The following is a 14,823-nucleotide window of genomic DNA, read 5'->3' on the forward strand; positions in this document are numbered from 1 at the left end:
ATTTATTTTATTTTATTTTTTAATTTCAGTACCACCATCTGTTGAGCTAGATGTGAAACTAATAGAAGGGCTTGTTGTTAAAGCTGGCAGCACTGTAAGATTCCCTGCAATCATGAGAGGAGTACCTGTTCCCACTGCAAAATGGGTTACTGATAATACTGAAATCAAATCAGAAGGCAATTACAAGATTGATACTGACAACTACTCAACAGTTCTTACTCTTAAAAGTTGTACAAGAAAAGATACTGGAGAATATTTACTCACCGTATCCAATCTAGCTGGAAGCAAAACTGTAGCTGTTCATTTAACAGTTTTGGATGTTCCTGGTCCTCCTACTGGCCCAATTGATATTGTAGAAGTAGCTCCAGATTACATGATTATTGCTTGGCGCCCTCCTAAAGATGATGGTGGTAGTCCTGTAACTAATTATATTGTTGAAAAGCAAGAGGCCAAGAAAGAAACCTGGGGAGTAGTCTGTTCATCACTTAGTCAGACTAGACTTAAAATTCCACGCCTACAGAAGGGTACTGAATATATCTTCCGAGTTCGTGCAGAGAATAAGATAGGCATTGGTCCACCGCTTGATTCTCAACCAGCAGTTGCTAAGTCTATGTTTGATCCACCATCTCCTCCTGGTAAACCAACAGTTCATGATATTACTGAAAATGCTGCAACTGTAAATTGGACTATACCAAAGTCTGATGGGGGAAGTCCAATAACTGGTTATATTCTTGAACGCCGTGAAATCTCTGGCAAGTGGATACGAGTAAATAAATCACCAGTTCTTGATCTGAAGTTCAGAGCTACAGGTCTTTATGAGGGCAACACATATGAATTCCGTGTTTTTGCAGAAAATAGTGTTGGCCTAAGCAAACCATCTCCAGTTTCGGACCCAATAAAAGCATCACGTCCTATCTCACCTCCTGGGCCTCCAATTAATCCAAAGCTGAAAGATAAGACCAGAGAAACAGCTGAACTGGTATGGACAAAACCACTCAAAGATGGTGGTAGCCCTATACTGGGATATGTCGTGGAATGCCAGAAAAGTGGAGCTACTCAATGGAATAGAATTAATAAAGATGAACTTATTAAACAGTGTGCCTTTACAGTACCTGGGCTAATTGAAGGAAACGAATATAGATTCCGTATCAAAGCTGCAAATATTGTTGGAGAGGGAGAACCTAGAGAAGTACCTGAAACAGTTCTTGCTAAAGACATTCTATCTCCTCCAGAATTAGAACTGGATGTGACCTGCCGTGATGTAATTACTGTTAGAGTAGGCCAAACAATAAAGATCCTTGGCAAAGTGAAAGGTAGACCAGAGCCTGACATAACATGGTCGAAAGAAGGCAAAATACTGACAAAAGATAAGCGCACTGACATAATTCATGACTTTCCACATATAGAGCTACAAGTTAAATCAGCTACAAGAGCAGACCATGGCAAATACATTATTTCAGCTAAAAACAGCAGTGGACATGCCCAAGCATCAGCCATTGTTAATGTACTTGACAGGCCTGGACCTTGCCGGAACCTGAAAGTAAGCTATGTCACTAAGGATTCCTGTATGATATCTTTTGAGAATCCTGAAGATAATGGTGGCTCTGAAATTACAAATTATATAGTAGAATATCGTCAACCAAGTCAGAAAGGCTGGTCAATTGTCTCTTCTGATCTTACTAAGCGGTTGGTAAAAGCACATCTCATAGAAAATCATGAGTATTTCTTCCGTGTTTGTGCAGAAAATAAAGTAGGTCCAGGCCCAGTTGTTGAGACCAAGACTCCAATCCTTGCCATTAATCCTATTGATAGGCCAGGTGAGCCTGAAAATCTTCATATTGCAGAAACAGGAAAAACATTTGTGCATCTGAAATGGAGAAGGCCAGACTATGATGGTGGTAGTCCCAATTTATCTTACCATGTTGAGCGAAAACCAAAGGATTCAGATGAATGGGAAAGGGTACACAAAGGCAGCATTAAGGAAACACAGTATATGGTTGACAAATGTGTTGAAAATAAAATTTATCAGTTCAGAGTTCAGACTAAGAATGAAGGAGGAGAAAGTGATTGGGTAAAAACAAGTGAAGTTGTTGTTAAAGAAGAAGTGCAAAAGCCAGTACTTGAACTGAAACTGAGTGGAGTACTCACTGTGAAAGCTGGTGAGCCAATTAAAATTGAAGCAGGGCTTAAAGGCAAGCCACAACCAGAGGTATCTTGGTCAAAGGATGCTGAAGATTTATCCAAATCTCCAAGGGCCAAAATTGAAACAACTTCACATTCATCTAAGTTGCTTCTTGCAAAATCGAGACGTACTGATGGCGGTAAATACGTTATTACAGCTACTAATCCAGTTGGTAGTTTTGTAGCATATGCTACTGTAAATGTTTTGGACAAACCAGGACCAGTAAGAAATTTGAAAGTCTCTGATGTTTCAACTGATAGATGTAAAGTCAGCTGGGACCCACCCGAAGATGATGGTGGTTGTGAAATACAGAACTACATCATAGAGAAATGTGAAAGCAAGCGTATGGTTTGGACCACATATTCCTCCTCGGTGTTAATGAACTCTGTACAAGTAACACATCTTGTAGAAGGGAATGAATATATTTTCAGGGTTCGTGCAGAAAACAAAATGGGCACAGGTCCACCAACAGAGACTAAGCCAATTATAGCCAAAACAAAATATGATAGACCTGGTCGTCCTGATCCTCCAGAGATTACAAAAGTCAGCAAAGAGGAGATGACTGTAGTTTGGAATCCACCAGAATATGATGGTGGAAAATCAATTACAGGATATATATTAGAGAAGAAGGAGAAGAGGTCACTAAGATGGGTTCCTGTTACCAAAACTGCAATTCCAGAAAGACGCAAGAAAGTGACAGATCTTATTCCAGGATATGAATACCAATTCCGTGTGAAAGCAGAAAATGAAATTGGAATTGGTGAACCAAGTTACCCATCAAGACCAGCAATAGCAAAAGACCCAATAGGTAATGATCTTCCATGTGTCATTGTATTAACATTTCAATATTCTCTTTGAGTCACTGGATGCTTATTCCTGTACTTTGATGTATTTTGCAGAACCACCTGGTCCTCCCATTAATCTTAAGGTTGTTGACAGCACAAAGACCTCTATTACACTTGGCTGGGGAAAGCCACTCTATGATGGTGGTGCTCCAATTATTGGATATGTGATAGAAATGAGGCCAAAAACCGAAAAAGCTGGTCCTGATGAAGGATGGAAAAGATGCAATGTTGCAGCACAAGTCATTCATACAGAATTTACTGTGACAAGTCTGGATGAGAAAGAACTATATGAGTTCCGTGTTTCTGCCCAAAATCAGGTTGGCATTGGCCCTCCAGCTGATTTGAAGGAAGCAGTTTCTCCCAAAGAAATACTTGGTAATTTTGCCAGTCAATCATTAAATTATGAGTTACTGATTTTCTACCTTGCTATGTACTTCCAAAGACTACACTCTTTTTCTCTTACTTTTCAGAGTCTCCTGAGATAGAATTGGATGCTAGCCTGAGAAAATTACTCATAGTCAGAGCTGGATGCCCCATAAGACTCTTTGCTATTGTTAGAGGACGACCAGCCCCTAAAGTCACCTGGAGGAGAGTGGGAATTGACAATGTGATCAGAAAGGGCCAGGTTGACCTGGTTGACACAATGGCCTTCTGTGTCATTCCCAATTCAACTCGGGATGACTCAGGCAAATACTCTTTGACTGTTGTTAACCCTGCTGGAGAAAAAGCTGTGTTTGTTAATGTCCGTGTTCTTGGTAAGTATCAGGGATAATTTCATCATCTACATTTTATCAATTTCCTCTGTAAAAATCTGTTCTCTTGTTTTGAATATTGGTTTAATGCTGTACCTATACCCCTTGTTTTCTTCATAGATACTCCCGGGCCTGTTGCAGACTTCAAGGTCTCTGATGTCACTAAAATGACATGTCAGCTTTCATGGACACCACCTGAAAATGATGGTGGTAGTCCTGTCACACATTACATTGTGGAAAAGCGTGAGGCTGATAGAAAAAGCTGGGGAACTGTTATTTCAGATGTCAAGAAGACTAGTTTCAAAGTCGCTAACCTGGTGCCTGGTACTGAATACTTCTTCAGAGTAACTGCAGTCAATGAATATGGTCCAGGCGTTCCAACAGATACACCAAAGCCAATCATGGCAACCGATCCACTAAGTAAGTATTTATTAATGCAGCTGTCTACCCAACAAATCGCAATACTGACATATTACTCAAAGAAATGATAAGTATTTGAGCACCATGTATAAATAGTACATTGCAGACTTTTTTATCACTTGGAGTCACTTTAGCTATTTAGTTGTATGTTATGGTGCATTTATTTATTGATTAGTCAAATTGAACTTATCAATACAGTGAGATTAAGTATATAAAATATAAAATATAAACAAAGTATAATCAAATAATAGGAAGGGATACAATAATAAAACAAGATACATATATATGTGATCACAGTACAAGGAGGCAGTAATCAGATGAGAGAGTCGCCTTTACAGGGTACCCCAATTTGTTCAATATATTGGGATCTTAAATCCCCAGCCTTCAGTATGAACCTAGCAGTTCTGCACACAATATATATACTATTACCCTGGAGAAAGTAAGACAATCTAAAATTTGGGTCCCAGTACGCAGTTCTTTCCAATAGTGGAGATAGATATTTAAGCCTGATAGATGCATATAGTTGACAATTGAACAGAATATGAAAAATATTTTCAACATCAGGCGAACCGCATATACAAGTTCTCTCATAGTTAGTTGGTAAATTTATATAGCCAAGTAACACATATAAGATGAAACTGTAGGCAAGGGATATGCAAAAATTGCACTGATATTAATAGAACTTACTTCCACATCTGTTGGGGTGTGTTGTAAGTGTCCCTATAGTTTTAAATTGTAATCACCTGTTTAGTTTAGTCATGCATACCATTTGCTGAATAGTAACAAATCCAACAAAATAAATATCTTTCAGTTTAGAAGTTTGCAGTGCACTGTATTACTACTGGTTAGAAAGTTTATATTTTACTTTTTATTCTTGCCTGTTTTATTCTTAAGGCGAACCTGATCCTCCAAGGAAACTTGAAGTGACTGAAATTACCAAGAACAGTGCTACGTTAGGATGGCTGCCACCACTGCGTGATGGTGGTGCCAAAATTGATGGGTACATTATTTCATATCAACAAGAAGGGCAAGCTAGTGATCACTGGACACAGTACTCTGTTGTAAAAGATCTCAATATTGTTGTTGCTGGCCTAAAGGAAGGAAAGAAATATAAATTTAGAGTGGCTGCTAGAAATGCTGTTGGAGTAAGTTTACCAAGAGAAACAGAAGGCATATTTGAAATCAAAGAACAACTCAGTAAGTGATTATGATCATTTTTTTTAATTTATGTCTTTATTTTATTTAAATCAATTTATATGACTGCCCATCTCACTAACGCAATTCTGGGTGGCTAATAAAGTTTAAAAATACAATATAATAATACTTAACATGATCAATTAAAAACATAAAGTAGCTGCCAAAGAAACCTTGCACAAGTAGTGCGGGCTCAATTACTCTCCTGATCCACATGGCTGGGAAAATAGCCAGATCTTCAAGGCTTTCCAAAAGGTTAGCAGGATTGGGGCCAACCTAACCTCAAGTGATAATAGTATTCCAGAGGACAGGTGCAGGTACAGAAAGGCACATTTCCTGGGTCCTGCTAGATAACAGTCTCTGATGGATGAGACCTGCAGCATACCCCTCTTGCCTGACCTAATGAGAGAGGTAGAGATGATGGGAGTACGGCGTTCCCTCAATCACCCTGGCCCCATGCCATGCAGGGCTTTATAAGTAATAATCAGCACCTTGAATTAGACCCAGAAGCAAGTTGGCAGCCAGTGCAGCTCACAGAGCAAAGGTATAACAACAGCATAATGAGGTTTGCATGTGCCACTGCATTTTGTACCAATTAAAACTTCCAGATGTTCTTCAAGGACAACCCCACATAGAGTGCATTCAGGAGGTGACCAAAACATGAGTAACTGTGTGCAGTGCCTCTTGATCCAGGAAAGCCTGCAAGCAGTGCCCCCCCTGCCATGACTGCTACCTGATCTTCGAACAGGAGCCATGAATCCAGAAGAATCTCCAAATTGTGCATTGGTTCTGTCTAGGGTAGTGCAACCCTGTGCAGAACTAAAGGTGGAAAATCACCAGATACAGGAGGCCCTAAAACCTGTAGTCACTTTATCTTACTAGGGTTGAGTTGAAGCCTGTTCTTCCCCATCCAGACTTCCCCAACATGAGTCACTCATAATATCTAGATCATGAAAACTAGCAGGAGCCTGAGACTTGGTTTTTAAAAAATGAAACTCTTTGCTTTTATGATTAATATAGTAATATGACATCAGTTGAAGATTTTGCAGAATTATACATGTGAAATACAAAGTAACTGAGTTGTTCACTTCATTCATTTCATTTGCCTCAAATGTAAGTTTTCCTTTGCTGAATTTTAATTGCAGTGCCACCTAAAATCCTGATGCCAGATCGTATCACTATAAAAGCTGGACAGAAACTCAGAATTGAGGCACATATTTATGGGAAACCTCACCCAATCTGTAAATGGATGAAAGCAGACCAAGATGTGCTTACTTCTAGTCGCCTGGCGGTGCATAAAGCAGAGGGCACTTCAGTTCTTATTATTAAGGATGTAACCAGGAAAGACAGTGATTACTACAGTCTAACAGCAGAAAACAGCTGTGGAGTAGCCACTCAGAAAATCAGAGTCATTGTCATGGGTATGCTTGATTTTCTTCTCCAAGCTTGAGTCCTAACACATTTATCTTTCATTTGTTCATCAAAATCTATGTTAACTTGCATCTATATTTTTATATCTTTCTATAGATATCCCTGGCCCACCTCAGCCACCATTTGAAATTTCTGATATAGATGCTGATGCCTGTAGTTTGTCATGGCATATCCCTCTTGAAGATGGTGGTAGTAACATCACTAACTATGTGGTTGAAAAGTGTGATGTCAGTCGAGGTGATTGGATAACAGCAGTAGCTTCTGTCACAAAAACAAATTGCAGACTTGGAAAACTGACCCCTGGACAAGAATATATGTTCCGTGTTCGTGCTGAAAACCGATTTGGCATTTCTGAGCCTCTTCAGTCTGATAAGATGATTGCAAGGTTTCCATTTGGTATGTCTGACTCGAACTGTACTACTGTCCTTATTAGGATATTTGTTGAACACTGTGAGCATTATTTTTTTTTTAAAAAAAACTTCTCTTCTGTTTTGCTGCAGATGTCCCCAGTGAACCCAAAAATGCACGTGCTACCAAAGTAAACAAGGATTGCATTTTTGTGGCATGGGACAGGCCAGACAGTGATGGAGGCAGTCCAATAACTGGATATCTCATTGAGCGTAAAGAAAGGAACAGTTTGCTATGGGTCAAGGCCAATGATACCCCTGTGCGATCCACAGAGTACCCATGTGCAAACCTGATTGAAGGGCTGGAATACACGTTTAGAATCTATGCTCTGAACAAAGCAGGTGCAAGCAAGCCTAGCAAACCAACAGATTTTGTAACTGCAAGAACACCAATTGGTAAGTAAAACATTTTGTATATATTTCACTATATTATTCCAATCTAAATTGTTAGTAATAATACTAAGTCCTGTTCCACAAATTTAGTAATATCAAATATAGATATTCAACACTTCAAAGCCTCATTCGTTTCAAAAGGAGAATTAAATATGCACTTATATTTGTTCCACTCATAGATTTTATATTTGCTAGATCATGCCCACAGGTTGTTTCTCCTTTATTCTCTAGATTTTATAAAACTTATTAAAATATGTAGTGTTTGCTCAATCTACATGGCATTTTAATACCTCTCAAAAAAGGTGCATTCTGAATCCTTTTTAAGAATTGCAGTTAGATGGGGCTAAACTTGATTTCATTTGTTTTTTTAGATCCTCCTGGTAAGCCTGAAGTTATTGATGTGACAAAGAGTACTGTGTCTCTTATCTGGGCAAGACCAAAACATGATGGTGGTAGCAAGATAATTGGATACTACGTTGAAGCCTGTAAGCTTCCAGGCGATAAATGGGTCCGGTGCAATTCTACTCCCCATCAGATCCCTCAAGAAGAGTACACTGCTACAGATTTGGAGGAAAATGCTCGGTACCAATTCAGAGCAATAGCAAAAACAGCAATAAACATTAGTGGGCCTTCTGAACCTTCAGATCCAATAACTGTTCATGCAGAAAATGGTAAGGCATATATTGACTAATATTAAAGCTGAGCTTCATCTTTCTCATAAAGTAGTCTTCACCATTCTGTGTTTTTTGTTTTTTTTTACTCTTCAGTACCACCAAAGATAGAGCTTGGTGTGGGTATGAAATCCTTACTTGTAGTAAAAGCTGGAACCAATGTTTGCCTGGAAGCAAATGTATATGGCAAACCTATGCCAACTATTACTTGGAAGAAAGAAGGGAACGTTCTACAGCCAACTGAAGGAATTAAGATCACCACCAAGAGAAACTTATCTACTGTGGAGCTCTTCAGTGTCATTAGAAAGCAGACAGGAGATTATACTATTACTGCTGAGAATGCAAGTGGTTCCAAGTCAGCAACTATAAAGCTTAAAGTGTTAGGTAAGTTAAAGATTAATGAGAACTATGTTTTTAAAATGTGATGGATATAGAATTTCACTCTCAAACAATTGTGTTTTCCAGACAAACCTGGTCCTCCGGCTTCAGTCAAGATTACAAATATGTATGCAGATCGGGCAATGCTTTCTTGGGAACCTCCTCTTGAAGATGGGGGATCAGACATTACCAACTACATTGTTGACAAACGTGAAACAAGTAGACCCAACTGGGCTCAAGTCACTGCAAATGTCCCAATCACTAGTTGCAGTGTTGAGAAACTGATTGAAGGACATGAGTACCAATTTCGCATTTCTGCTGAGAACAAATATGGAGTAGGCGATCCAATCTTAACTGAAAACGCAGTGGCTAAAAACCCATATGGTAAGCACATCTTGGTAACTCTTTCAGTCCAATTGTTACTGAGTTATAGTTCAACAACTGCTTAAGTACACTTCAAATATTTATTTTTAGATGTACCTGGGCCTTGTGATCCACCAATAATTAGTAATATAACAAAGGACTTCATGACTGTAAGCTGGAAATGCCCTGCTGATGATGGTGGCTCCCCTATAACTGGATATATTGTTGAGAAACGTGAAACTAAGGCTCTTAACTGGACAAAAGTGAATAGAAAGCCAGTCATTGAAAGAACAATAAAGGCCACTGGACTCCAAGAAGGAACAGAATATGAATATAGAGTAATTGCCTTCAATAAAGCTGGACCAGGCAAACCTAGTGGAGCATCTAAGGCAGCATATGCTCGTGATCCTCAGTGTAAGTTGACACATACATACACACACACACACACACACCACTTTTTATGGCTGGGTCCAAATGTTTTTGCAATATATAATTGTGTTTTTGTTTTTATTCCCAGATCCTCCTGGGCCACCAGCATTCCCAAAAGTTGTTGATACTACACGTAGCTCTATCAGCCTGTCTTGGAGTAAACCAGCATATGATGGTGGAAGCCCCATTATTGGCTATCTTGTTGAAGTGAAACGAGTTGACACAGAAAACTGGGTCCGATGCAATTTGCCAAAGAATTTGCCAGATACACATTACGTAGTGACTGGACTCACAGAGAACACGGAGTATCAGTTCCGTATTTATGCTGTCAATAAGATTGGCTACAGTGACCCAAGTGATGTACCTGACAAGCACCTTGCCAAAGACATTCTAAGTGAGTACCTGGAAAAGAAATTGAATTAGTGGCTTTAATCCAGGGCAAGGAGCTCAACCTGTGAATTCCTGTGAACCTGGTATATAAACCATTGTCTTTCAGTTGCCAACAATGATGAAATAATCTGGGCTTATGCAGAGCACACTACTCTGTTCCTAAAAATCTTGTTCAGTATAAAACACTCTGCTTTTCATGCCAACCATAATATCCTATTTTTTCTTACTGAAAACATCATTCACCCTTCTAGTTTAAGAAAACCTTTTCACTCTTTCTGAATGATACTCAGAAGATACACTATTCTTAGTATAAAATGAACAGAATTTTCCTCATGGGAAATTCCTAGACAGCAACGCCACAGTATGTATGTATCCCAACCTGGTTGGAAGCCTGGAATGTCAAGCAGTATGGTTAATTCAAGACTTTATTCAGAAGGAAGTAAGAAATAGAATATGAGAAGCTTCTGTACTCTTTTGGTTAAATAGCATGTAGTCTGAAAACTAGAAGGGAAGTCCAAAGAGCTTTTAGAAGAATTTTCTCTGTGCTTCCTAACCATCATTTTCCTGTTTTTAATTCACCCTGCCTCATTCACTTTATATTTTCAAATCTTTTTTCAAACACTTGATTTTACATATATCTTCTATTTGAAATGCAGTTCCACCTGAAGGAGAACTTGATGCTGAGTTAAGGAAAGTCCTTGTATTACGTGCTGGAGTCACTATGAGAATTTATGTGCCAGTAAGAGGACGACCACCTCCAAAGGTTTTTTGGACTAAAGTGGGTGCCAACATAAGAGATCGGCAAGGAATGGACATCAAATCAACTGATTTTGACACTTTCCTGCGCTGTGAAAATGTCAATAAATATGATGCTGGAAAATATGTCCTCCATTTAGAGAACAGCTGTGGCAAAAAGTCATATACCATTGTAGTCAAAGTTCTTGGTAAGTGCTACAATCATGCTGTCTATATGCCTAACATGCACATCTTTTCAAAACACAATAGTTCCAAAATCACAAATTTCTTCTGACTTTATATGTGAACATATTGTATATTTTAGTCAATGACTGCTGTTGTTAACTTGTTTCAATGCAGATACTCCTGGTCCCCCTATTAATCTGGTTGTAAAAGAAGCATCTAAAGATTCTGCTTTCATCTCTTGGGAGCCTCCTCTAATAGATGGTGGCAGCCCAGTGAAGAATTATGTGGTTGAAAAACGTGACGCAGAGAGAAAATCATGGTCTACGGTGGCTACAGAATGCCCAAAAACTAGTTTCAGGATCTCTAACTTAGAAGAAGGCAAATCCTATTTCTTCAGAGTTTTTGCTGAAAATGAATATGGCATAGGTGACCCCTGTGAAACTCGTGATGCTGTTAAAGCTTCAGGTAAGACAATTCTTCTCCTACTGAATTATTAAAAGTCTCTTGCCCTTTAAAGTCTCTGATTTTATTTAGAACCTTTTTAATGTGTATATATATTTCTTCTTCCAATCAGAAACACCTGGACCTGTTGTAGACTTAAAGGCTCTGAATGTCACAAAGTCATCCTGCAATTTATCTTGGAAAAAGCCTATTAGTGATGGTGGAAGTTGTATTAATGCATATATTGTTGAGCTCATGACTGGTGAAAATCAGTGGCAAGAAGTTATGAGATCAAAGAATCTCCACTACTCAACAAAAGACTTGAAAGAGGGAAAAGAATACCTTTTCAGGGTGAGAGCACAGAATGAAGCTGGGTACGGGACACCGAATGAAATTACAGTGCTGGCAAAGGATGATATTGGTGAGTAGATATCTATAGCTGTTCATTCATTGCACATATTGTGCATGTGATCATTGTGTTTAGTGAAGAATGAACCTTTCCTGCCAGTATGTTTTACAGCAAAAATAACAAAGCCACAGAGGATTCCTCCTTTTCATTGGTTTATTGAAGAATAGAAGGAAAGGGAAGTCTATTATCTGAACTGAACATGTTATTATTTGCTATCTTCCATTTACAGCGGCACCTGATCTTGATTTAAGAGACCTCCCAGGCTTGTGCTATTTAGCTAGAGAAGGAAGCTCTTTCCGTCTGAAAATTCCAATTAAAGGGAAGCCAGCACCAACTGTGACATGGAAGAAAGGAGAAGACCTTGCTCTTACTGAGACAGGAAGAGTTGCATTTGAAGCTACAGCAGTTAACACTTCACTCCTTGTTCGTGACTGCCATAAAAATGATGCTGGAAAATATACAATCACACTGAAGAATATTGCTGGTAGTAAAGAAGGCACTATTTCTGTAAAAGTGGTTGGCAAACCTGGAATTCCCACAGGCCCTGTGAAATTTGAAGAAATTACAGCTGATGCTATGACATTAAAATGGGCTCCTCCCAAAGATGATGGTGGTTCAGAAATCACTAACTACATCCTTGAGAAGAGAGACAATGTGAATAATAAATGGGTGACGTGTGTATCTGCTGTGCAGAAAACTACCTTTAGAATTACAAGACTTCACGAGGGCTGTGAATATACATTCAGAATCAGTGCTGAAAATAGATATGGTGTGGGTGAAGGTCTAAAATCCGAACCTGTAATTGCAAGGCATCCATTTGGTAAGCCTATAATAATAAACTTGCTCTGAAGTATTTTGGGGCAGGGTGGTGTTTCCTCTGCATCTTTGTGTGACTGAATCTAATTTTTTCCTATTTCTAGATGTTCCTGATGCTCCTCCACCACCCAAAATTGTTGAAGTTAGGCATGATTCTGTATCTTTAACATGGACAGACCCTAAAAAGACTGGTGGCTCACCAATAACAGGTATTCCTTTTGAGATTCATTTTGCTTAAAATTTCCCCAAAGTTTACTCTCTGAGACACATTTTAATTAATTCCCCTTTTCCTTCTTCATAATGCAGGCTTTCCTTCCGAACACAGTAGGTAACTTAAAAAATAAAAAAGCTGGTAATGTATAACAATAGTACTTACTAATATTTAGAATGCAAAATAATTGAAATGCATTCTGAATTATTTTAAATTTATTTATTTAAATGATTTAAATATAAATAAATGCATACAGCTTGCAAGTAACAGCTTGCAAGGTAACTTAGGTAGTGAGACAGATGTTCTAGAGGAAAATTAAGAAAGCTTATCCAGTTTTTTAAGGAGATGCAAATGGCCAAACTACCTGGGGATTAGAAATGTAGAGGATGCTATAAGAAAAATGCTGTTTTTTATTAGTTCATTGGTACTTGTGCCATTTACAATAGTAAGCATATGTTTCTTTGTTTGTTTCTCTGTAGGCTACCACCTTGAATGCAAAGAAAGAAACAGTATTATGTGGAAGCGAGCAAACAAGACTCCTCTAAGAATGAAAGACTTCAGAGTAACAGGACTAACTGAAGGCTTAGAATATGAATTCAGAGTAATGGCAATAAATCTAGCTGGGGTTGGAAAACCAAGTCTACCTTCTGAACCAGTTGTGGCCCTTGATCCAATTGGTAAGTTATCCTCCATCCATCCATCCATCCATCCATCCACCTTAAGAGTTAGAAATGGCAATATCCATGTTGCTACTCCTGTCTTCTGTTGCTACTATTTTCAGATCCTCCTGGGAAACCTGAAGTTATCAGTGTAACAAGAAACTCAGTAACTTTGATCTGGACAGAACCAAAATATGATGGTGGACACAAACTAATTGGCTACATAGTGGAGAAACGTGATCTACCTTCCAAAACTTGGATGAAAGCAAATCACGTGAATGTTCCTGAATGTGCATTTACAGTAACCGACCTTTATGAAGGCTCAAAATATGACTTCAGAATTAGAGCAAAGAATACTGCTGGAGCCATTAGCCCACCATCTGAAACTACAGGAGCCATTACATGCAAGGATGAGTATGGTACGTATTCCATACATAACACATCTTATTCAATTAATTTTAAGGGTGTTGTTTTCCTCCTCATTTCCTGAACATTTATTTTTTTTACAGAGGCACCAACTATTGTTATGGATCCAACTATCAAGGAAGGCCTAACTGTTAAAGCAGGAGACACCATTGCGATGTCTGCTATAAGCATTCTTGGCAAACCACTTCCAACTTCCGTGTGGTCAAAAGCAGGAAAAGACTTTAAGCCTTCAGAGACTGTTCATATTGAATCAACACCAACCTCTTCTACCCTTTCTATCAAGTATGCTGCCAGAAAAGATTCGGGTGAATATACAATCACTGCAACCAACCCCTTTGGTACTAAAGAGGAACATGTGCATGTAACAGTTTTAGATGTACCAGGTCCCCCTGGACCAATTGAAGTCAGTAATGTCTCTGCTGAAAAAGCTACTCTCACATGGACTCCTCCTACAGAAGATGGTGGCTCCCCAATAAAGTCTTATGTGCTTGAAAAGAGAGAAACTAGCCGATTGCTATGGACTCAAGTTGCTGAAGACATCCAGTCTTGTAGACACGTTGTTTCCAAACTTATACAAGGAAATGAATACATATTCCGTGTCTCAGCTGTGAACCAGTATGGCAAAGGAGAACCATCTCAGTCAGAGCCAGTTAAAATGGTGGACAGATTTGGTAAGCAAAACTGGCGAATAAGTTGTATAATAAATCTATTGCAATTTGTATAAAAATGTCAGTATTTTTCAAAATCTGTTCTTCCCCCCTAGGCCCTCCTGGTCCTCCTGGTAAACCAGAAGTATCAAATGTTACAAAAAATAGTGTGACTGTGAACTGGAAGAGGCCAATAGATGATGGTGGCAGTGAAATAACAGGTTACCATGTGGAAAGAAGAGAAAAGAAAGGTGTGAGATGGATCAAAGTTTCAAAGAAGCCGGTGTCAGATCTTAGATTTAAAGTAACTGGACTACTAGAAGGAAATGAATATGAATTCCGTGTCAGTGCAGAAAACAGAGCAGGAATTGGACCACCAAGTGATGTTTCTCAACCAGTACTAACTAAGGATGCTGCATGTTAGTATGATTCTTGTAC

The 14,823-nt window shown here is 38.8% G+C and overlaps 1 protein-coding gene across 1 annotated transcript in view; it reads left to right on the forward strand.

Annotated features, from left to right (window-relative positions):
* TTN (titin) overlaps positions 1–14,823 on the forward strand; it is a 286,118-nt gene that overhangs the window by 225,294 nt on the left and 46,001 nt on the right. Inside the window, exons 270-291 of the mRNA XM_063305418.1 lie at positions 30–2,990; positions 3,082–3,402; positions 3,498–3,782; positions 3,900–4,199; positions 5,094–5,396; positions 6,539–6,814; positions 6,921–7,220; positions 7,325–7,627; positions 7,996–8,295; positions 8,392–8,679; positions 8,761–9,057; positions 9,148–9,450; positions 9,554–9,859; positions 10,512–10,799; positions 10,951–11,241; positions 11,351–11,638; positions 11,856–12,446; positions 12,547–12,651; positions 13,133–13,330; positions 13,435–13,731; positions 13,822–14,409; positions 14,502–14,804. Coding sequence (XP_063161488.1) covers positions 30–2,990; positions 3,082–3,402; positions 3,498–3,782; positions 3,900–4,199; positions 5,094–5,396; positions 6,539–6,814; positions 6,921–7,220; positions 7,325–7,627; positions 7,996–8,295; positions 8,392–8,679; positions 8,761–9,057; positions 9,148–9,450; positions 9,554–9,859; positions 10,512–10,799; positions 10,951–11,241; positions 11,351–11,638; positions 11,856–12,446; positions 12,547–12,651; positions 13,133–13,330; positions 13,435–13,731; positions 13,822–14,409; positions 14,502–14,804 — 9,492 coding nt within the window. The remainder of the gene's footprint in view (positions 1–29; positions 2,991–3,081; positions 3,403–3,497; positions 3,783–3,899; positions 4,200–5,093; positions 5,397–6,538; positions 6,815–6,920; positions 7,221–7,324; positions 7,628–7,995; positions 8,296–8,391; positions 8,680–8,760; positions 9,058–9,147; positions 9,451–9,553; positions 9,860–10,511; positions 10,800–10,950; positions 11,242–11,350; positions 11,639–11,855; positions 12,447–12,546; positions 12,652–13,132; positions 13,331–13,434; positions 13,732–13,821; positions 14,410–14,501; positions 14,805–14,823) is intronic.

This window comes from Candoia aspera, chromosome 1, assembly GCF_035149785.1.
Source record: "Candoia aspera isolate rCanAsp1 chromosome 1, rCanAsp1.hap2, whole genome shotgun sequence".
Taxonomy (NCBI): domain Eukaryota; kingdom Metazoa; phylum Chordata; class Lepidosauria; order Squamata; family Boidae; genus Candoia; species Candoia aspera.